General features: G+C 41.2%; 1 protein-coding gene across 2 annotated transcripts in view; it reads right to left on the reverse strand.

Annotated features, from left to right (window-relative positions):
• EGFLAM (EGF like, fibronectin type III and laminin G domains) overlaps nucleotides 1-21,204 on the reverse strand; it is a 252,965-nt gene extending 231,761 nt beyond the window's left edge. For both annotated transcript variants that reach the window (XM_043975361.1, XM_043975360.1), the window contains exon 1: nucleotides 20,915-21,204. In XM_043975361.1, the coding sequence (XP_043831296.1) occupies nucleotides 20,915-21,029 (115 nt within the window). In that variant the 5' untranslated portion in view covers nucleotides 21,030-21,204. The remainder of the gene's footprint in view (nucleotides 1-20,914) is intronic.
• Nucleotides 21,205-22,642: the final 1,438 nt, after the last annotated feature.

A 22,642-nucleotide genomic window follows, 5' to 3' on the forward strand; every position in this document is an offset into this window, starting at 1 on the left:
CATGAGGCAGCACCCTTCTAAGGCTGGGGAAAGAGACAGAATGACCTAGGTCTGAATGTCAGGGAGGCTTATCCTTGCTTTCCCCATGCTTTTTAGGAAGCCACAGAGCTACCAAAGTCTACTTAGAGAAGAAGTTTGAGAAGATGCTATGGACCTTCTGGTCTTAATTAGGAGAATTATCTAGCTACAGAGTTAATCAGCCAATGGTAAGGTTCAAAACCAACCAGGTAGACTGTTGAAAGCACCACCCAGGGTCAGAATTCTTGAAGAATCTGGTTTGGCACAAGGTGGTCAGTGGAAAGTGTGGGTGGAAGGGATAAAGCCCCTTGGAATATTAGGAACATAGACATACTGCTGCAAGGTGTCTTAGAGATTATCTAGTCCAACCTGCTCATTTTACAGATGAAGAAACTGAGCCTGGAGAAGCAAAGAGAGAAAATGTTCCACAGAAAACAAAATATACCACATGTTAATAAAGGCTAGAGAGGAAGAACATTAGATGAGTTGAAAGATGAGGTGAGTCTCCAACTTTTTTTCCCTAGTTAAGAAAGTTTTCAGTGTTTAAAAATGCATTTCCTATGTAAAAGTGTATTTCTCACTGAATAATTTGTTCTATTATGACTTATATTTTTGGTTAAGGGATATAAATGAAAGTACCCTCCAGGAATGTTTTCTGAAATTCCAGTCTTATCATAAATGCATTAGACATTTTCTCTATTTAACCCATTGATTAGAATCATAGAACTTAAGGGCCAGAAGGAACATTATCTTAATTACTTTCTTGGTTTCATTAATTTTAATTTTCTGTAAAATGTGAGGGAATACATTGGTAATATACCATATATTCAATTTACCAATGCATTTTTTTTGGTCACCTAATTCACAGCTATCATCCATCTCATTTATTCCCGTGCTTATTCCCCGGGTTAGCAAAGGATCATGGGATTTGATTCCTAAGTGTAAGATTAGATCAATAAAATTAGCCATCTGTCCAAGGAAGGCTTTAAGCTCAGGTTGTATATAAGTATTATGTTTCCAACTGTCCAGATGTTGCACAAAAGTGACTGCTGATACAACTCCTTTTGTACAATGTAAACCATTAAATGGCTAATATAAACTTATTGCACCAAGAAAAATAAATAGCATTAGCATTGCATTAAATCTTATCCAGGGTTTTGGCTGCCATGTCAGCAAACAGAAGTGTTAAGTTTAAACTGATCAGTATTGCACAGTCAGATAAATACAGTACAGGACTTGTTTTTTCGATCAGGATTGCCAAGTTAGAAAATGCAAAATCAACTTATCTGGTCTTTTTTAATGCTATCATTATTATGCAATATACTGAGAATTATTTCTTATACTTGTATAATATCTCATGCATTATAGAGCACTTTCATATCCATTCTCCAATGAGCCACAGATATTAGTATTCCCATCATAAAGATGAGGAAACTGATGCATCACTGAAAAAGAGTGGAACAATAGACAGTGATAGCATTCCTTTATCTTTTTGATACATTGCTCCTACACCAGTTATTGTTCTTAGTTATATCAATATACATATCCAATGGGCATTGCTCAGATATTAGTATTTTTTTCATCCCAACTTTGTGAAAAGTTCCATCAATTCAGAGGGCTGGAATACAGAAAGAGGAGCCTGAGTAGACAAGGCATTAGATAACTAGTTAGTGTTCAACATACTGGAAGCACAAAGAGGGAATTTTCAAATGAATCTGTGATCCCATTGATGCAGACTTTCTTTCCATTAATACAAATTATAACCCATCTATGACTTTTCATCCTGTGTAATTCTTGTCTATGTTGTTTCACAGATTCTCCATATAGAATCCAACCAGTGTGCTGGAGGTGTCCCTTGAGGTCCTTTTAAAGGCACCAGTAGAGGAATTAGACATTCCATCTGTTAATCCTCACTGGTACTACATGATTGGCCAGCCTCCTTTTTTTATCTTACATTTCCTCAAAGATATCTTTTTTTTTTTACCACTTCTGAGTGCAGGTCTCCAATGGAAATACACAACAGCTAACTTGCATCAACCATTTATTTCTCCATTAGCAACAATTTTCATTCCTCAAGCCCTGTGCCATTCCAAATCTGAGTATAGCTGAGGAAGTATCTGAATTGAAAAGATGGCTCTTTGTATTGGGGAATAGTTCAAGATTATTAAAAGCACTACACATTTTCTCAGATGCAACCCATTTCTCTCCTTACTATTCAATTCTAGACCCATCATACAGTCCATTTGTAGCTCTTATCCCAAAAATATGCACAGATTTTTAAATTCCATGGACTGGCCATGCAAGTGTGTGTCATAATCTGGACAGCAGGAATTGTTTTCTTCCATTTTGTTTTTCCTGTGTACACTGTTAGATTAAACTAATTCGAGAAATCATGGATATCATTGTGAAAGGGTTTGATGTAATTATCACAAATCATGTGCAAACAAGAACATCTGTAGGAACTTGCCATGTATAGCAAATTCCACTCCCATTTTGATCTTATATAAAGTAGTCTATTGAGGGGGAATAATGTATTTGGAAAGCATCTTTATCTGTTTTATGCCTCTCTTAATGTTAATTATCAGATAGTCAGTGAATATAAATATCTCTTTGATTGAATTTGTTCAGGAATCATATATGACCATCACATATGAATGGGAGACACCCTGCTGGAGTCTCTGACTTTTGCTCTATCAAATCAAAAGCATTTTAAAAGCAATCAACAAACAACAAACATAGTAATCATATTCTCTGAATTTTTATAGTCAAAAGTGACTTTAGAGACATCATCTACTACAGAGAATTTTCTCATATTTTTATCAGTGATACCCTCAATACACATGTAAGTCATCCTAATAAAATGTTATAAAGATGAGAAAGTAGGCAGAGGTATCAGTAATTATTGATTTTCTCTCAATCTTCTCTTTGGGAATGGGTATTATATGTAGATCTTCCCATTCTTTTTGTAATCTTTCCTTCCCTCAGAGATTTTCCAGACTGCATCAGTTCCTGTACATATTTTTATTTCCAGAGTATCCATTCCCACTGTGATATCGCTATTTGTTTTGTGGTAACTCAAATTGTATGTGTAACTACGAAAGCTCAAAACCTCATGTAGACAATGAGTGATACATAGGAGGGCCCTCTTCAGACCTTGCCCTGGGCCCAACAAGTGCCTCGGCCTGATTCTGGTTAGATGACCTCTCTGCCTTGGGCTGGACAAATTTCCAGGGGCTCCTGAACTTAATCTTGGGGGGAAATGGGCTTCCAAATAACAACAACTGACATTTCCTTATTGCCTTAATATTTACAGAGCATTTTCTATTCCTGGGCTTTGTCCACAATGACACCCTTTGGGGCTGCCCCCATAGCCCACTGGACAAAGATGTTCATATCAACCCCACCTTGGAGAGTATGATGCATAGTATTCCCCTAGTCTCTCTGCACATAATTAGAAAAATATCATCATCATGTAAGGGGGAGTGGGGAAAGCCTTTCTGTAATCTCCCTTGGTAATATAACCTACAGTACTCTTTGAGAGGAAATTCTTCGTATATCTAAATCCCCTCAGTCTTCTCCAGACTTGTCCGTGCCTTTAACTTTTTCTCTAAGGACATGCTTTCTAACACTTTAAATATACTGAAACTTTCTGGAGCTTCTCTATGTCTTTCTTAAGTTGTGGAAAACAAAAGAGACCACATCTTGACACTACTGGATACCATTTGACATTTTATTTTAAGAGAGGAAGAAATATGAACATTATATCTATTTTTTCTTTTTCTTTTCTTTTTTTTTTCAGGGCAATGAGGGTTAAGTGACTTGCCCAGGGTCACATGGCTAGTAAGTGTCAAGTGTCTGAGGTCGGATTTGAATTCAGGTCCTCCTGGATCCAGGGTCCATGCTTTATCCACTGCACCACCTAGCTGCCCCCATTATATCTATTTTGTAAGAAAAGGAGAAGGAGGAAGATGAGGAGGAGAAGGAGGAGGAGGAAGAGGAAAAGAAGAAAGAGAAAAACAGCTTTGAGAAAACCTCAAAATCCTACATGCCCCCCTTTTTCCCATAAGAAATAAGGTAGAAATGATATGCAAAAGGTTGGTACTGGTTGTTTCAGGTGCAGTGAATACTTCAAGTAAGTCTTGTCCCCAGATTTCCATCAGGTATCAGCATCTGTGTGGAAGGTCATCTTGAGATAAAAGAAATCATCAACAGGAAACACTGTGGGGCTCCTGTTCATTACATTAAAATACAATTTTAGTTTTATATCACATTCACTTTTTAAAATCCCTATCTTTCTGCATCTTCATCTGAAAACTGAATCGTTCCCTGTCACAAAGAAAACCAGTTAAGCAAAATGAAAAACAAAAAACAAAAAAAACCTGATACAGTAACTTTGTCTAACAATGTATGTAGCATTCTGTCCTGGAAGCCCCCCAGCTCTCTGCTTTGAAAAGAAAGTAATGTGTCATTATCTGGCCTGCAGGACTATTATTGATTTTTCATTTTCTCAGAGTTCATGTCCCTTTTAGTGAACTTTTCATTTACATTATTTATTGTGTATATTATTCATCTGGTTCTGTTTATTTCACTGTATATCAGTGCATGCCAATTTTCCCATGTTGCTCTGAAATCTGCATATTCACCATTTCTTCCCAAATCATATTATCCCCATTACATTCACAAGATACGTTTTTGCTCAAGTAAAATTGAGTTCAAATGAGCATAAAAAACAACGTTGGAGAATAAAGGAATGAAAGAGATTCAATAAAGGGCAACGTGCAACCTCAGGAGTATACGAATGTGTGTGTATGTGGGGAGGAGGGTGTTGGTTGTATGTGTTGATTGAAAATACTTCAATTATAAAGATGTACAGTTTTCTCATAGTAGCTGCCCCCCTCAGCAATGCACACTGTAGCCCCTCTATCCCAGTGAATGGCTGTGGTCAAAACAACAGTAACAAAAACCAAGAGCTAGTTGCCACTCTCTAAGCCTAGCTAAGCTGATCCTCAGAGAGTGGACACTGAAGTGTTTGCACAATGTTTTTCCAGATAGGTAAGAGTTCCAAGAAGCTTGGATTCTACTACTGTTAGCCTCTGAGAACATAGGATCACTTCTACAACACAGAGGAAGCAGAGTAGGAAGTTACTGGAGAGTTTTGAGCATAGCAGACTCTTAAGAAATATTATTGATATGAATGTGTGTATATGAATCTAACTTATTATCTGCTTATATGCTTGGTCCCCAGTTCTGCCTCATCCTCCAATCTGTCCACCTGCCTTCTGTGTGTGGGTGGATGGGGGAGTTGTGGTTGGTGGGGCTGGGTAAAGGGAATATTCAAGGGAAGAGTTGAAACTGTTAAACTGGTGGTGTTCCGTCATTTTTCAGTCATGTGTGACTCCTGATGACCCCATTTGGAGTTTTTTTGGGGGGTTTTGGCAAAGATACTGGCAAACCACTCCAGGAAACTGAGGCAAACAGGGTTAAGTGACTTTCCCAGGTTCACACAGCTAGTGTCTGAGGCCCGATTTGAACTCACAAAGGTGAATCTTCCTGACTCCAGATCCAGCACTCTATCCACTGAGCCAAAAGACTCCTTCCTTATAGTGCATGATAGATCTGAGAAGAGATTTTAAGAAGGAGAACAGAAAGACCTGAACACACCAGATCCCTAAAGTGAGATGGGGGTTAGGTGTTGTTGTAGGGAAAAAAATACAGTTCACAGTTTTCTTCAAAACTGGGTCCTGGAGGTAAGCTCTAAAAAAACTTCATGTGACAGATGAAAAACTGAGGCAGTGTGGTATACTGGAGAGAATAGGCTCCAAGTCAGACACAGAAGATCTGGATTCAAGTGTTGTGTGATTTTCAGCAAGTCATTTGTTCTTTCATAGGAATCCCAGAATTTCAGATTTGGAAGGTCTTAAACACCAATCTGAGTCAGAAACCCCCTCTCTGAAATCTCAGATAAATGATCATCCAGGGTCTACTGGAAGATTTTTCCATAAGGTGAAACTCCCTCCCTCCTGAGCTAGTACTTTCATTGCATTGTTAGGAAATTTTCTCTCAAACTGCCCTCAAATCTGTCTGAAACTTCTACCCACTGTTGCCACTTCTACCTTTTGGACCCAAAGAGAAAAAGTCTCATCTCTCTTCCATGTGATAATCCTTTAAGTATTTGAAGACAGCAATCCTGCAGTTGCCTTCCTCGTCCCTCTCCCCACCTCCATCTTGCCCTCTCTGGTTTAAAAAGAACATTTCTGGCTCCTTCAACAGCTCCTGGTATGGCATGATTCCAAACCCCTTCACTTATCTTGATCATTCTCTTCATCTGGGGATAATAATGCTTAGAGAGGCACAGGGTGGATGTAGCTAGGCTGCAGCTTATTAACAATGTTGACTCACATGTAAAAAAATGATGTAAAAATATTATCCCAGAAATGTGTGATCAGAAACGGAGGTGAGTACATCCTCTATATAATGAGAGCAAAGGATAACTAATAGAAAGGCTGAGTATCACACTTGTTCTTTTAACACAGAATGTTAGATGTAGCATTTGTTCTTCACCTGGCATCGATGAACTTGCTTAAAAATATTTTATAACCATATTTCAACATAATTGATTTCCTTTGTAATCTGTGCAATTCAATTAATGTCCATTGTGCTACACCAAACTGGTCCAGAACATTAAAAAATGGTTAAAAGCCTCTCCTGTATTAGAGGAAGGCCCTGAGATCCCTAGGTAGATTCTTTATGTGGGATTTATTGGAGAATATGAACAAAAATTAGATAGCATGAGAAGGTATGAATGGAATACTTGATGGGATAGTGGAGTGCTGTGTCTGGACTCAGGAAGACCTGAGTTCAAATCTACTTCAGACACTCCCTAGCTATGTGACCCTGAGTCACTTAACCTCTGCATGCTTCAATTTCCTTATTTGTATAAATGGGGAAAATAATAGTACCTACCTCTCAGGGTTGTTGGGAGATAATATTTGTAAAGTGCTTTGTAAAACTTAAAATGCTATGTAAATATTAGCTTATTAAGAGTAATGGTAGGGGCGGCTAGGTGGTACAGTAGATAGAGTACTGGCCCTGGGTACAGGAGGACCTGAGTTCAAATCTAGCCTCAGACACTTGACACTTACTAGCTGTATGACCCTGGGCAAGTCACTTAACCCCAATTGCCTCACCAAAAAAAAAAAAAGAAAGAAAGAAAGAAAAAAAAAAGACAGTGTCCATGAGGATAAAGGGGGCAGAAACTTAAAGACCAATGGTACTGAGTAAGTACTTGTCACCAAGGCAACTCACATCTGGAATTTCAGGACTAAAGTTCAGTTCAGAGCATGCTGTCAGTAATTGATGAGTAATGCTACTCAAAGCTGGGATGGCTCTTTGCAGAGACAAATGTAGAACTAAAAAACCATCTATGAGCTTGTTTCTTCATCTTTGACATGAGGGTGTGAATACCTGTAGGATTGACCTCATAGGGTTGCTCTGAAAGACAAATGTTCCTGGGCAGTGAGGTGATACAGTGGAGAGAGCAACAATCTTGGAGTCAGGAAGATTTGAGTTCAAATTCAGGCTCAGACACTCCCTAGATGTGTGACCATGACTAAGTCACTTAACTGTTGTCTGCCTCACGTTTTTCATCTTTAAAATGGGGGTAATGATAGCATCTGTCCTGGATTCAAAAGGATCCAGAGATGACTTGAGTTCAGATCCTTTAGCCACAGGCTAAAGCCTGAAGCTGAGATGGGAAGGAAAAACCAAACCAAACTCTTATAACCCCTGAGGTTTTATATTTATTTATGTATTTATATTATAGATACAAGGTGTCATATCCGAGGCTGGTGTGAAGATCAAATGAGATCATATTTGTACAGCACTTTGCAGTCATTAAAACACTTTACAAAATGCTAGCTATTATTAAATGAGATAATGTGCATGTGATGAACTGTAAACCTTTAAATTCCACATGAACGAATGAATGAATGAATGAAAAAGCATTTCTTAAGTATGATACTTTGTGTCTATCCTATAAAACCTCAGGGGGCAGAAGAACTTTCCTCTTCACCCTCGTCTCAGTCTCAGTCTCTGGCTAAAGCATCTAAAACCAACGTGTCTCTGAATCCTTTGGGATGAGGACAGCTGTCCAGCAGAGGGACAGCCAACATCCCAATGAGAATTTTATATGATCAAAGCCTTCAAAGTGTAAAAAAAGGGGATCAAGGGTTGGAGTGAAGGAATAGGGCCAGGATTCCACTTTGGCTACATTACTTTGTTCTAGGGAAGCAAACTTAGAAACATCACCCCCAACCTGCCCGCTTCAAACACTATCTATCCATGGCCTTTGTCCTTACTCCCTCCCCCAAACTCCTAAGAACTAGGCTGTAGAGAACATTCATTTACCAAACATTTATTAGGCAGATACTATGTAGAAAGCACTGCTGAAGCCAGAAGAAAATACAAAGATAAGTGAGACAAGGTCCCTGCCCTCAAGGAACTTTCAATCTATTAGAGGAGATCAGGTGTATTCACAAATAACCATAATACAAAATCAGAGTCAGAGGAACAGAAACCCAGGAACGGGAGAAAAATCAATTTCCTTGAAGGTACTTATGGAAACAAAGCAGCAAAGGGTGGAAGTGGAGAGGAGGGGGTGTGGGCAGCTGCTATTTTCTCAAGAAAACAGAAGCTGCTGAAATCATCAAGAAACATTTACTAAGGGCCTCCTGGGCATGGGCCACTAGGCTAGCACTGGGAAGACAAAGATGGACTGCAAAAGACACCATCCCAGCTTTCCAAGGGGTTTATAATCCAGATGGGGAGAAAGGACATAGACGTTAAAAGACAATCACAACGTTAAGCAAATAGCAACTGACATGAAGCAGTGGAATTTGTTCATTCGAAACGCGCCACCCAAGAATGATTTCCTTTCATTTGAGAATCACCTGCCTAAAGAAAGCATTCAGCCTGGGAGGAAAATGTCTTAAGAAAACGATCAGGATCCATTTCACATTTTCTTACCCAGACTGTCACTTTCTTTCAGTGACATCCCTCCTCACTCCATCGCTTAGAATCTCGAGCTCTCCTCAAAGCTCAGCTCCCCAGCCACCTCCTACAGGAAGCCTTTCCTAATTCCCCTTCCCAAGATGCTAGCGCCAGCTCTTCTGCCCTGAAATTATTCAGTCTGTTTTTAGGGGGATATGTTATTTCACTGGCATAGGAAATTCCCAGTGAGGAAGATCCCTTTACATATTAGCACCTGCATCTTACAACTTTGCAATTTATAATTCTATGTAGCTAGGCAGGGGTATGCTGGCAAGCACAACGATTGGCTCTTTGAGGGAGGGGAGTATGGACAAATGACCCATTTTAAAGTTTAATCTAAATTATTAACATGTTTTCCATCATTTTCTTGATCCTAGACAGACAACAAAATAATAAGTCAAGTACTCATTTGAAGAATTTATTGTTTTCCGGGCAGCTAGATGGCGCAGTGGATAGAGCACCGACCCTGGATTCAGGAGTACCTGAGTTCAGATCTGACCTCAGACACTTGACACTTACTGGCTGTGTGGCCCTGGGCAAGTCACTTAACCCCAATTGCCCTGCAAAAAAAAAAAGAATTTATTGTTTTCCAAGATGGGTGTTGACTGACTTACCTAGACTCACCCAGCCACTGTGTCAAAAGTAGAACTTGAACCCAAGTTTCCCTACTATGCCATGCCACCTCTCTGTCTAATATGTATGTATGCATGCATGAATGTGTGTGTATGTATGTGTGATATACATACATACATACACACATATATGTGTATATATATTTAAAAACTTACATGTGAACATGTTGCTTTCCCCAGTAGAATGTAAGCTCCTTGAGGGCAGGGCCTACTTTATTTTTTGTCCTTGTATACTTAGTACCTAAGAAAGTACCTCAGACAGAGTAAGCACTTCATACATATTTATTCAAGTTAACAAGCATTTTTTTTTTTGAGATTAAAACTAAAGTAAGACAACCTCTGTTTCCAGCCAGGGGTGTTCTCCTTAGTCCTGTCATTATTAATAAATGCTTATTTGAATGCTCATTATTCAGGAAAGGTAGATTCAGGAGACTGGGTCTGTAGTCAAGAGACCTGAGATATGACACTAATGAGCTTTGTGACCTTGGGTAAGATACAAATGTCCCTGAACCTCAGTTTCTTCATCCATTGATGAGGGAAATCTCTATAATCTCTTTCAACTTTTCTTTTTTTTGGGGGGGGGCAATGAGGGTTAAGTGACTTGCCCAGAGTCACACAGCTAGTAAGTGTCAAGTGTCTGATACAGGATTTGAACTCAGGTCCTCCTGAATTCAGGGCTGGTACTTCATCCACTTTGCCACCTAGCTGCCCCTCCCTTTCAACTTTTCTAATATTCTATGATTCCACATAGTTCTGTGAGCTCAAAAGAACAATAAAAGCCTCAGGTAAAGATATCAGACCTGAGAGCCCACCTACTTTAGGTCATGACCATTTTACCTTCACCAGCTTTTGCTTAGAGCTAATTCCACTAGTCACCTGTCTTCTATCGTCCTGGTAGGTTTCTTTCCTTTTTTTTTCATTAGAGACTGTGATAAAGATTCAAAGGTCCTAATGAAAGCTGTCAGATGGATGACTACTTTCTATTGGCTTGGAGTCTAAGTCTGGCTAAGTGTTGATAATAACCACAGTATGAATTGCTAATGTCTATAGAGTGTGTTTAAAGGTTTGTGCAGAATGTGCATGTATGGGAATCTGTCTAATGTTCCTTTGGGTGCAGTGCTTGTCATTCTAGCTGACAGAAAGGGCTCAACTCTTGGACCCAGTGGCCAGGAATTCTCTGGGAAAAGCAAGGTCAGAGACACTAGCAATGGCATTGTTCAAATGCCACATTCAGCAACATCAGTTTATCTTTGTCCTCTGAAAAAAGGAGGGGCCTTCCCTTCCTTTTTGTCATGCCCTCACTAGCTCTGTGTGGACTATTGCCTTTGTACCTGTTAGTATAATTAAATTAATTGTTCATGAATTTTCACTGCAGAGAAGGCAGGTATGGAGTACAAGTATGTTAGTACAACAATAATACAGTTGGATTTATCTTGCACTTTACCTATGTTAACTCATTTGATCCTTGCAACGATCTTGGGAAGTAAGGACTATTATTATGTCCATTTTACAAATGAAGAAGCTGAGGATCAGAAGGGTTAAGTGACTTGCACAGGGTCACACAGATGCTGTGCCTGAGATGAGATTTGAATCCAGATCTTGTTGACTCCAACACTCTATCTGTATGCTATTCTGCCCCAACATGCTTTGTTCTTTTTTCTTTTCCATTTTCTTTTCCATTATGATCTTAGCCATTAAAACAAATAGTTCAACATACAAAAAAAAAGATAAGAGCCTTATACAAAAAGTTGACCTTTTGTTATGAATATTTTTTAAATATGTATGTATTTGTTACATATAACAAGGTAGTAACAAAATTGATCCATTTGTGACTTCTTGGGCATTTTGTCAACTTCTGTTTATTTCTTTAAAAATCTTTTATTGATACTTTTTTTTTGCATCTTATCTATCTTGTCGACTAACCTACAATAAAGCCCTCCTTTCTAAAAACATGTACCATCCGGTAAAACAAATAAATACATTGGCTACATCTGCAAGTTCATATCCCTTTCTTCATCTTGAGTTCATTAGTCCTCCTTATCCAAGCTGACATGAACCTTGAAGCCTACCTTAGGACACTCCTTTCAAGGGCCCTGATGAGATGAATTGCTGTTCCACTGTATTGTTATATTAGAAGAATGTGTCCTTTCCTTACAATGTATTAATAAGTATCCTACCCTTCTTGTGACCTAAAGAGGAAAACTGAGCTACTGAAGCTGTAGTTTTCTTTTCCATGGAATATTATAAATATACTGGAATATCATGTCAAGGGGTGATTTGCATGTCAAACCCTCCCCCCCAAAAAAGTCATTGTGATGAAATTACTTGAAAGATAATAAATTAGGGAGGATTCCCCAGGAGAAAAGGGAAGAAACGCTCCTGAGAAAGGAGCCAGAGATGGATTGCCTTTGTCACTCTAGACTATCATGAAAGCTTCAAGTAAGAGGAATGCCTAAACTCCTTCTCTTTCTGTCTCCCTTCCAAAAACAAAAACAAAAACACATACCAGTGTTTCCTTCTACCACCTTCAGGGAACTGGAAAAGGATGAGGAGGGAGTCTCTCTCTCTATCTCTGTCCATCTCCCTTCACTTTCCTTCTTCAGCCAACATCTGTCATACTTAATGTTGCCCTTAAATGATTTATTTTCTCCAAGTTTCCCTTGATATTTCCCAGATTTTACTTTCCTAAAAATGTTGGGGAAAAATCAATAAATCAATCAACTAAGGCAGCTAGGTGGTACAATGGATAGAGCACCGGCCCTGGATTCAGGAGGACCCGAGTTCAAACCTGGCCTTAGACACTTAACAATTACTAGCTGTGTGACCCTAGGCAAGTCACTTAACCCCAATTGCCTCACACACACACAAAAAATCGACAAATCAATCAACTAATATCTATTAAGTGCCTGCTATGTGTCAGGCACTGTGCTAAGCACTGGGGAAACAAAAAGAGGCAAAAGACAGCCCCTGGTATTCTACAGAGCTAATATTCTAATGGGGAACACAACACACAAACAAATCTATACAAAGCAAACTATATACAGAATAAATAGGAAACAATTAACTGAGGGAGGGCACTGGAATTAAGAATGGATGGGAAATGCTTCCAATAAAAGAAGGGATTTTATTTGTAACTTGAAGGAAGCCAGGGGGGTCAGTAGGCAGAGTGGAGGAAGTAGAGCATTCCACATGTGACAGACAGAGAAAATGCCGGGAGCTAGGAGATGAAGTATCTTGTTTGTGGAACAGCCAGGAGGTCTGTGTCACTGAATCAGAGTATGTGGCAGGAAGTAAGGTATGAGACTGGAAAGGTAGGACAGGTGGAGGTTATGAAGGGTTTTTAATTGTAAATGGAATTTTTTATTTGATCCTGGAGGTAATAGAGAGCCACTAAAGTTTATTGAGTAAGGGGGGTGACATGGATGGACCTGTGCTTTAGGAAAATCACTTTAGTGGCTGAATGGAGGATATACTAGAGTAAGGAGAGACTTGAAGGAGGAAGACTCATAGCAGGCTATTGCAATATAGTCCAGGAAGGAAATTAGGAGAGCCTGCTCTAGAGTGGTGGCAATGTCAGAGGAAACGGGGAGGCCTTAGGGGGAAAGTTAATGAGTTTGGTTTGGGACATGTTGAGTTTGAGATGTCAACTGGACATGCAGTTCCAGGCTTCTGAAAGGCAACTGTAGATGCATTACTGGAGGTCAGCAGAGGGATATGGCTAGGTTTGAGAATCATCAGCATAAAGATAGTTATTAAATCCATGGGGGCGTTGAAATTCCCAAGTGAAGTAATATAAGAGAAGAAAAGAGAGCCTAGGACAGAACCTTAAGGGATACCAACAGTTAGAAGGTGTGATTTGGAAGAGGATCCAGCAAAGGTGATAAAGAAAGATCCATTAAGGGGCAGCTAGATAGCACAATGGATAGAGCACTGGTCCTGGAGTCAGGAGGACCTGAGTTCAAATCTGGCCTCAGACACTTAACAATTACTAGCTGTATGACCCTGAGCAAGTCACTTACCCCCAATTGCCTCACCACAAAAAAAAAAAAAAAGAAGGATCTGTCAGATAAGAAAATAGGAGAGTGTTATCCTGAAAACCTAGAGAGAAGAGAGGATCAAGGAGGAAAGCAGGATGAACAGTGTCAAGGAGAATGAGGAAATAAGGATTGAAAAAAAAAGACCATTGGATTTGGCAACTAAGAGATCATTAGGAACTTTGGAAAGAACAGTTTGGTGGAATGAAAAGGCTGGAAATCAAACAGCAAGGGGTTAAGTTAAGAAGAGAGTGAGAGGAGAGAAGTAGAGGTGCCTAGTATAAATTATCTTTTTGAATTTAGCTACAAAGGGCAGTAAATATGGGAAGATAGTGGGGATGGAAGGAAAAAGTAAGGGATTTTTTCAAGATGGGGAGACAAGCACATGTTTTTAGGTAGGAAGGAATAAGGCACTAGACAGGGAGAGATTCAAAATAGGTGAAAGAGTGGAGATAAGAGAGGGGCAGTGTGTTGGAAGAGATGGGATGGAATAAGAGCACTTGAACAAGTAGAGGGGTTAAGCTTGTCACTTTGTCATGTGTGACAGGGGTGAATGTGAAGAGAGTGATGTAAGGGGCTAAAATCCTAGCTATACTGTCTAAAATATCTAATGAGTGGTCGCCAATAAATTATAAGCTTTACAAAGAGTGTTTAAGTGTTTAAGTATCTATTAAAGAGCATTAGGATCTAATGATCAGAGAGAAAGATAAAACTCTAACTGTTTCTAAGAGACCCCATCATCTGACCTGCCATGGTGAGGTCAGGAACCAAAAAGACCCAATGTTTCCTTCTTCCTCTCAGAAGCCTCCTGTGAAACTGGAAACATCCCGTCCACACGCACACACTGCTCCAAGCTAATTGGTTGGTAGCTTTGAAAGACAGTACCCACGAGCAAACATCACTTCCTGATGCCAAGGAAAAGTTGCATGGCTTGCCCTCAGATGCCTTCTCCTCATGGCAGAGCTTTAGGTGGCATCACTCCAATCGTTACAGTGACAAATGGCATCTGAGTGATAGGAAAAAACAGTATAAAGGAATAGAGTAAGCTCATGGCAAATGGCCATAAGACTTGTTTCCTCTTGTGGACTTCTGGTCATTGGCACTAGCAATAGCCAGACGAAGACAGAAGGTAAAGGAAAAGGGAGATAGAAAGAAATGGAAGAGGAAGAAAGAAGAAAGGGAAGATTTAGGGAATAACCCATGTCCAAATACACACACAAACAATAAATAAAAGACCATATTATGCTGAGGAAGCATCTTTTTTTTTTCTGTGTCTCTCCATCCTCCCCAAATTAAAATACCTAGAATAAGTCACTGGACACCTCAAAATAAAATTCAGCTTTAAATGTATATTTATTTTTATTTTTCAGGGCAATGAAGGTTAAGTGACTTGCCCCTGGTCACAAAGCTAGTAAGTGTCAAATGTTTGAGATTGGATTTGAACTCAGGTCCTCCTGAATCCAGGGCCAGTGCTTTATTCACTACGCCACCTAGTTGTCCCAAATCTTTTTTGTTTGTTTGTTTGGTTGGTTGGTTTTTGCAGGACAGTGAGGGTTAAGTGACTTGCCCAGGGTCACACAGCTAATAAGTATCAAGTATCTGAGGCCAGATTTGAAATCAGGTCCTCCTGAATCAAGGGCTGGTGCTTTTTCTACTGGGCAACCTAGCTGCCCCATGAATGTATATTTAGAAAAATATTCTACTATGCTCAGAGGGGTATGGGAGAAGGCTCTATGTAGATGGGTAGAAGCTTTATGGGAGAAGTGTATTGTTGGCTCTACAGGAAAAGGGTATGTTGTGTTGGATCCTCTGTGTGTGTGAAGGAGAGTAGGGGGAGGCAAAGGAGCTAGGAAGGTGGTGGGAGAGAAGAGGTTGGATAAAGCCAAGAAAGTCAATGCAATCTCAGGCTGAATGAAGAGAGGTATAGCACCCAGGAATATTAGACAGTTAAAAATAACCCCAATCAGAGCATATATGGATTACCAGTTTCAGTTCTGGGTACTCTATTTTAGGAAAAGCACTGATAAACTGCAAAGTGTACAATGGAGGGCAAGCAGCATTGAAAGTCAATTATGTGTCGAGTGGCCGAAGAATCCGGGATGTTTGGCCTGGGCAAGAGAAGACAAGAAGGGTTAACAAAACTTCCTGCAAGCATTTTGAGAACTCTCATGTGGAAGAGACATTAGATTTTCTCTGTTTGACCCCAGAGGTCAGAACTAGGAGTTATATAGCAACAGTTGCAAAACAAAAACCAAAAATCAAAAACTTTTGGTTTGACATAAGGAAAGACTTACAAATAATTAGATCTGGCTAAAGGTGAAATAGGTCTCCTAGGAGATAATGAATTATCAGATGAGATATTTGTAAATATCTCATAATAATGCCTGGCACATAGTAGGCTAATAATAAAGGCTCCCTGTTCCTTTCCCTCATAAGGTTTCCCTTCACTAAAGAGAGCTTCAAGCAAAAAAACTGGATGGGCTCTTGTCAGGTATGTTGTAGCGAGGAATAGCTATAGGTTGTGCAGGCAGACGTTGGACTGAATAGTCTCGGAGGCCGTCCCAACTGCAAAAAAAAATACTATATGAGCTCTACTTTAAAGAAGACATAAAAATACTTGAGAAATATTATGTTGTGAAATCACATTTTGGAAGCAAGAGCCCAGCAGCATTTGTGCACCTGAAATGGGAATTGATACAAAATGATGCCTACTTCTCTCAGAAGACAAATAATTTTAAATCAGAAAGTTATACTCCAACACCTGGGTCCCTCATGTAGCCTTGGTAAAAATGTTTTTCAAACAAGGTTAAGAGTTACTAACTTCCCTAGCGGGGCACATACTGCAATGTACAAACTGACTGTGTGGGTGCTCATATCTCAGAAACAGCAGCATTATTCATCTTTATACACTGCTTTCACATAGAAAGTTACTTTCCTCAACAATTTGAGGAGGTAAGCAATGCAAGTATTATCACCATGATTTTCAGAAATTTTATAAATGAGGAAACTGAGGCTCAGAGAAGCTGTAACTTGTGTATGGTCACAAAGGTAAAAATTATAAGAGCCCAGGACTCCCCAAACCAAATCCATTCTTCATTCATTTAACAGATACTTACTGAGCACTCACTATATTCAAAACCCTGATCTGGGTTCACAGTGGGTCTTGGATGTTAGTACCTGCCTGGAATTTTCCCCACTGTCATCATTGGATGTTAGAAGCCCATTGAATTCCTTCCCTAGACCTGGCTGCTCTGCCCCCAACTCAAAATTCCTTCCTTAGTTTTGCCTATCCCACTCTTCCTATTCCTTCCAACCCTACCTCCCCCAAAATATCATCCAAATATTATAATATCTCCCCAAAGGGAACGTGGATAGGCTTCATACTACTGTGGCTGAGAGGAATAGTGGGAGTCCCTCTTCTCCTGCTTCAGCCTTTTAGAACAGATTATCTGGGTCCTTCAGCTCCTTGGGAGTTCAAAGTCACAAAGGCAAGTACCTTACAAGGCCTCCCCTGATTCTTAGGTGGAGTTTAATACTCTACTTTTGAAACACAAGACAGTTTTATCCAGAAATTTAGCCTAGGGTCACAGTCACTCAATCTGAGCCTGTCCTGCCTGGGGTCCTAGGGATGACCAGAGCCCCAGATGTTGATCAGTTAACTCGGGCTTTTCAAAGGAGGTATTAGTTGAGGTGCCACTATACCTGCTCTCGACACCTCTTGACTTAAGGTCATTTGCTCCTTAGCCATGCTAGACAAAGAGCTCTCCTGCCTCCACCAAGTGACACAAGGACTCATCCTTACTCTGTCCTTGTAAGGACTTATCATTTTAACTACAAATTGGGATTAGGCTCTATCCCAAAGTGACTGTGATTTTCAGGGTTTCTAATGCTGCACAGTCAAGAGCAGCAGACCCATCATTGTAAATCTTTGCTTCACCCTTTCTGACCTATGGGTACAGGATCTTCAGCGTGGCTTTGGAAAACAGTCAAAATTAGCAATGGCAAGCACAGGGAGACTCAGGAGTTTCATCCATTTCCAAAGAACCCCTTCAGGATAGTCAGCATGGCCAAACCATTTCAAAGTCCTACCCACAATTTAATTTCTATTGTGAGAACACAAAGTACAAGGAAGCTCTCACCTGGATACTAACAGAGCTGGCTGGCCTCTGGGGAAGCTTATGTATTAGCTGGTTGCTGTTCACATCACAGACAAGCTGGATATGTTCAGTTTTTAATCTGGACCGATTTTCCGGATCAAAAATTAGTTTCTCCTAGGGATGTAAATGAGCCCAAGAGGAAATTCTCATGCAGGTTTATGAAGTAGAGGTCATTTAAGTCTGAGTAGCCTTGTAACTTGAAAGTCAGTGTGCTGGGTAAGTTACAAAGTAACTTTTCAAAAAAACTGTTCAGAAATGAAAATGAGTTTGAATCCACCTTCCCCCTTGAAAATACACTTAAGTTAACATTTCAATGTTCCTTATCAGAGCTTGAACGCTGGGTGATGAATTTGGAAGGGAGGGAATATAACAACTCACATATATTAAGGCTAGGCAGATAAAGGACATACACCAATGAATGCTCAGATCTTTTAAAGAGGATGAACAAACTTTAAAAGTCAAAAGATTTTTCCTCTAGTCATTCTGCTTCTGCTCTTTAAAAAGATTCTTTTTTTCCTATACCAACTCACATTTAATAGCTCTTTGAGAAGCAGCATGGTATAGTGGATAAACAGTTTATCCTGGGGACAAGAAGACTTGGGTACAAGTCTGGGTTCTGAACCTTACCAGTGGTGTGAACATGGCTAAGTCACTTCATCTCACAAATGAGCTATCCATCTGTACAGGTGGAAAGAGAGATACTGGGCGCTCCCTTCCGATGAAATCATGTCTGGACTCCCCAATTTTATGGTGTGTGTGCATGTGTGTATGTGTGTGCGTGTGCATGTAAGTATACTTGCACGCATGTGGAGTTTCATAACTGTGATAAACTCCCAACATGGGCACTTCTTTTATCAAAAAAAATCACAATTGTTCTAAGTGATAGTAGATAAGTCCTAGAGAATTGCTTCAATTTTATATGAATAAAGGTTAAGTGACTTGACCAGGCTTCACACAGCTAATAAGTGGCACAGGTAGGAATGGGGATCCCAGATCCTAAATCTTCTTGACTTCAAGCCCAGCGCTCTAACCATTGTACCACACTGCCTCTCTGCTGTCTAAAACTGGAAATAAATCTCTGAAGTTTCATAACAGAGCTTTGCTCACAGCAACCCTGTGTGGTAAGCAGTGCTTTGTTCATGAGGAAACTGAGGCTTAGAAAAATTAAATGGCTTGCCTAAGGTTCTACAGTTGTTGTCAGAACTAGGATTGAAATCCAGGTCTGTGAATGTCAGAATTTTATGATATAGACTTGGGTGAGGTCAGCAGCTGCCTATAAAATTGTACATGGCCTGTAAGCACTACTATGGCATAAATACTTTTTTTTTACATAGATCTCAGTGCCCAGAAGACGGGGTAGAGGGGATATCAAGAATATGCTAAGCTGCACAACTACAAACTTTGAGCTAATAGCAAAGAATTAGGAAGGAACTGTAAAACTGCACAAGGACACTTCTCTTTCACAGTTTTTATTGCAAGACTTACTTCAAGAATTTTTCTTAAAAGAGGTGAAAAAAAGTATTAATAAAATGGGCCACACACCATTCACAGATAAAAAATCACAAACTGAACTCTATGGTGTTTGAAAGAAAAGAAGGTTCACTTGAACGCAACCTGCAAAATGTAAATCATGCCATATGCCAATTTGGGAAGGGAAATTAGAAGTGTTTTACTGAAAATAGATTTATGTGTGTACATATTAAGAAGACAAAGAATTTAATCCATTTCCTGGAACTGCTACTCTTATCTGGAAAAAATTAGTAGAATCCTCTGAAAGTAAAAAGGACTCATACTTTACTTATGGCACATATTGGGATAATGACCCTACATTTCAAGGCAGGGAGAGAGTCTCGTTTTCCGGCTGAGAGGCAACAAGTCGGATTTCCAAATGGAGAGATCAGGAACAGCTAAAATATTTGAGCAGCCATCTGAGAACCTGCTAAGATTATTTTCTTTGCCCTGACACATTTCCCTGACTCTCTTGCAGAAGAAGACAAACTGCATTTTCTGTGAGGTTTTGAAGACTGCCCTGAAATAAAGTCATATTGTTTTCCATTGTTCAAAAGAGATAATTAATCCCATAAGACAACCTCGCTTACCAAAGTAAACTAAGAAAAAACAGATTTTTGAGTGTTCTAAATATAGTCTCAGCAAAAAGAACAGAAACCCTTAATAAGGAAGCGCTGTTTGAAACGTTCCCATTCTCACTATCTTCCCCTCCCCCACCCAAATAATCGAAGCTTACAGACAAAATAAAAGCAAACAAAAACCAGGTGTATGATTTTTCTTTCTCACAAGCGCTCAAGCTCATCTGGATGACTCCTGAAACTGCAAGTCACTAAGGCTTCCGCTATTATCAAAACAGTTCATTTAACACATATTTCTTTAAAGGACTGCTAAGACGGGGGCTCAAACCCGGCGGCTAAGGGAACCCACGCAGGCTCCTTTTCTAAGCAGAGCCGTGAAAACGTCAGCAGCATCACCCCAGCCAAGCAAACGGTGCATCTCTAAACAACTCCTGTCCCAGAAGGAAAGAGGATCAGAAACTCTTCTCCAAGGGACCCACGGATACTTCCCAGGAAATAGCTGGGCTGTGGAAAATGTGGATCGAACAAGATGTTTAAAGCAGAGATGAAGCTGCTTCTTCTTACTCCTTCGCACGTTCCCTTAACCGCCTGTGCCCAGTAATTGAGATCACATGGAGGCTGCCCCAACTCTTAGCTCTTTGTAGTCAAAACAGAACTACCCTTGCCCCCCACCCCCGTCCACCTCTCAATTGTAGCTGGAAAATGTGTTATTCTTTTAAACAAATGCATGCACCATTTGGGCGGGGGAGAGCCCGGGTAGGGACGGCTTTTCCGGGCTAATCAGACACCAGAACCCCATCCCCTCTCCGGGCACTGCTGGAATCCGCACATTCACCTCTTTCCACCACCAGCTCGACTTAGACAAGGGCAGCTGCGGTCGGGGGGCAGGGGACTGAGGGGCCAGGGCTGCGTTGGGCAGGCAACGCGGCGCTCTTTACCTTCCTTTCGGAGTGCCGCTCTAGGGGAAACCGCGTCGGGTCCAAAGACAAAAACCAGGAGGAGCGGGAGGAGGAGGTGGGAGCAGCCTCGGCGGGATCCGCTGGCTAAATCCATCTGCCCTGAATCACCCGCAAAGTTCCAGAAGTCCGGGGCGAAGAAGAGAAAAAGTCGCTACAGGGCTTGGGTGAGACTGATCCTGGCGGGGAGGGGGTCCGCGAGCTGAATTGAGGGGCAACGACCAGGGGTCAGGAGGAGGCCACTGTAAGGAGGGCAGCAGCTGGTCGGTCCGTAAGTCAGCCGGCGGGACTGAAGCCCGCACCCAGCAGCAGCCCGGCTTGCTTTTGCAGTAAGGGGGGTGGGGAGGGGTGGGTGGGAGGCGGGAAGGGGGGAGAGGGAGGAAAGGAGGCAGACAGGGAGGATGGACTGGGAAGCGTGAGGCTCAGACTGGCCCTTTGATGAGATTACACTCAAGTCTAATTCAGATGGGCAGATTTCGCCCTCACCTACCCTGGGAAGAGCAGGCACTCCTCCCCGCCCCTCCACACACTACAGGACCCAGCTCCCCGCTCCAGCAAACTATCCGCCTCCCTTCTCTATGCAATAGCCTCTAGTCCGAGGGATGAGACTGGGGGGTGGCCCGAAGAGGACGATGTCGGAGTCCTTCCTGGTAGCTCCTGCCAACTCACTGACCCGTTCCTGACACTGAAACCTCGACCACTTGACCCCATCCCCTACCTATTTTGTACCACCCCTCGGGGATCTGCCCCTTCCCCGAACTCCCAGCTGCCCCGAGTTGTTTCTGGGTATGGGGAGTGTTGGCTCCCAAGTCCAGGTGGGCAGAGGGGAAGATGGGGGTGGGGGAAGCAAAGGGATGGAAAGCAGGGGCGCTCGGGGTGGGGGCTGCCGAGTTAAGAAGATAAATAGGATTTAACAAACCCAGATGGACTGCTGAATCCTCTCTGGCCACTCAGTACACGATAACAGGGCCTGGATTAAACTGGGAAAGCTTGGGGGGGGGGGAGTGGGGAAGATCCGGGAGCTAGGTCGACTCCCATCCTCAACATCTGAATCTCCTAGGTAGGTAGGAATGGATGTCAAACTCTAGATTAACTTCGGAGGCGCCGATGGGAAATGTTTGAGTCTGTCCATCAGAGACTGGGGAGGGGGGATGGGGGGGTGGGACGGGGGGGGGGGGGGTGGAAGGGAGGAAAGATACACAAATTAATGGCCTTGGTCCTGAGAATTGACCCTGAATTTTCTGGTCCTCCATGCCGAGGGGATGTCAACTGGCAGGATGGGCACTAAGAAACAACCCAGTGCCCATACTAAAGTATTAGAGGAGCAAGAGAAAGCACTTAGTTTGTAGTCACCCCTAGCTCTAAAATTCTGTAGTTCTCTGTGCAAAAGTAGTCATGTTCAGATATGTAAAGAGAGTAGTGAATATGGAACACACTGATTGCTAGGAACAAATTCACAAGAATGGCTACATTGGATCAAACCCACAATTCCTCCATCCATTGCCCTTTGAGAGGAAGGTTTAATGAAAAAATGGAGTTGGTGTCCCTGGCACCGGCCTCAACCTTTGAGGATCAAACATTCTAGGGCTTTTAACTCCTGTTTAAGTCAAATTACAGGAGCACCACCCTGGTTGGTTGGTTTGTTTTGGTGGGGGGACTTGGAGGGAGTCAGAGAGACTGACAAAAGATTCGTTTACATGATGAGAAAGA

Source organism: Dromiciops gliroides, chromosome 1 (genome assembly GCF_019393635.1).
Source record: "Dromiciops gliroides isolate mDroGli1 chromosome 1, mDroGli1.pri, whole genome shotgun sequence".
NCBI classification, from domain to species: Eukaryota; Metazoa; Chordata; class Mammalia; order Microbiotheria; family Microbiotheriidae; genus Dromiciops; species Dromiciops gliroides.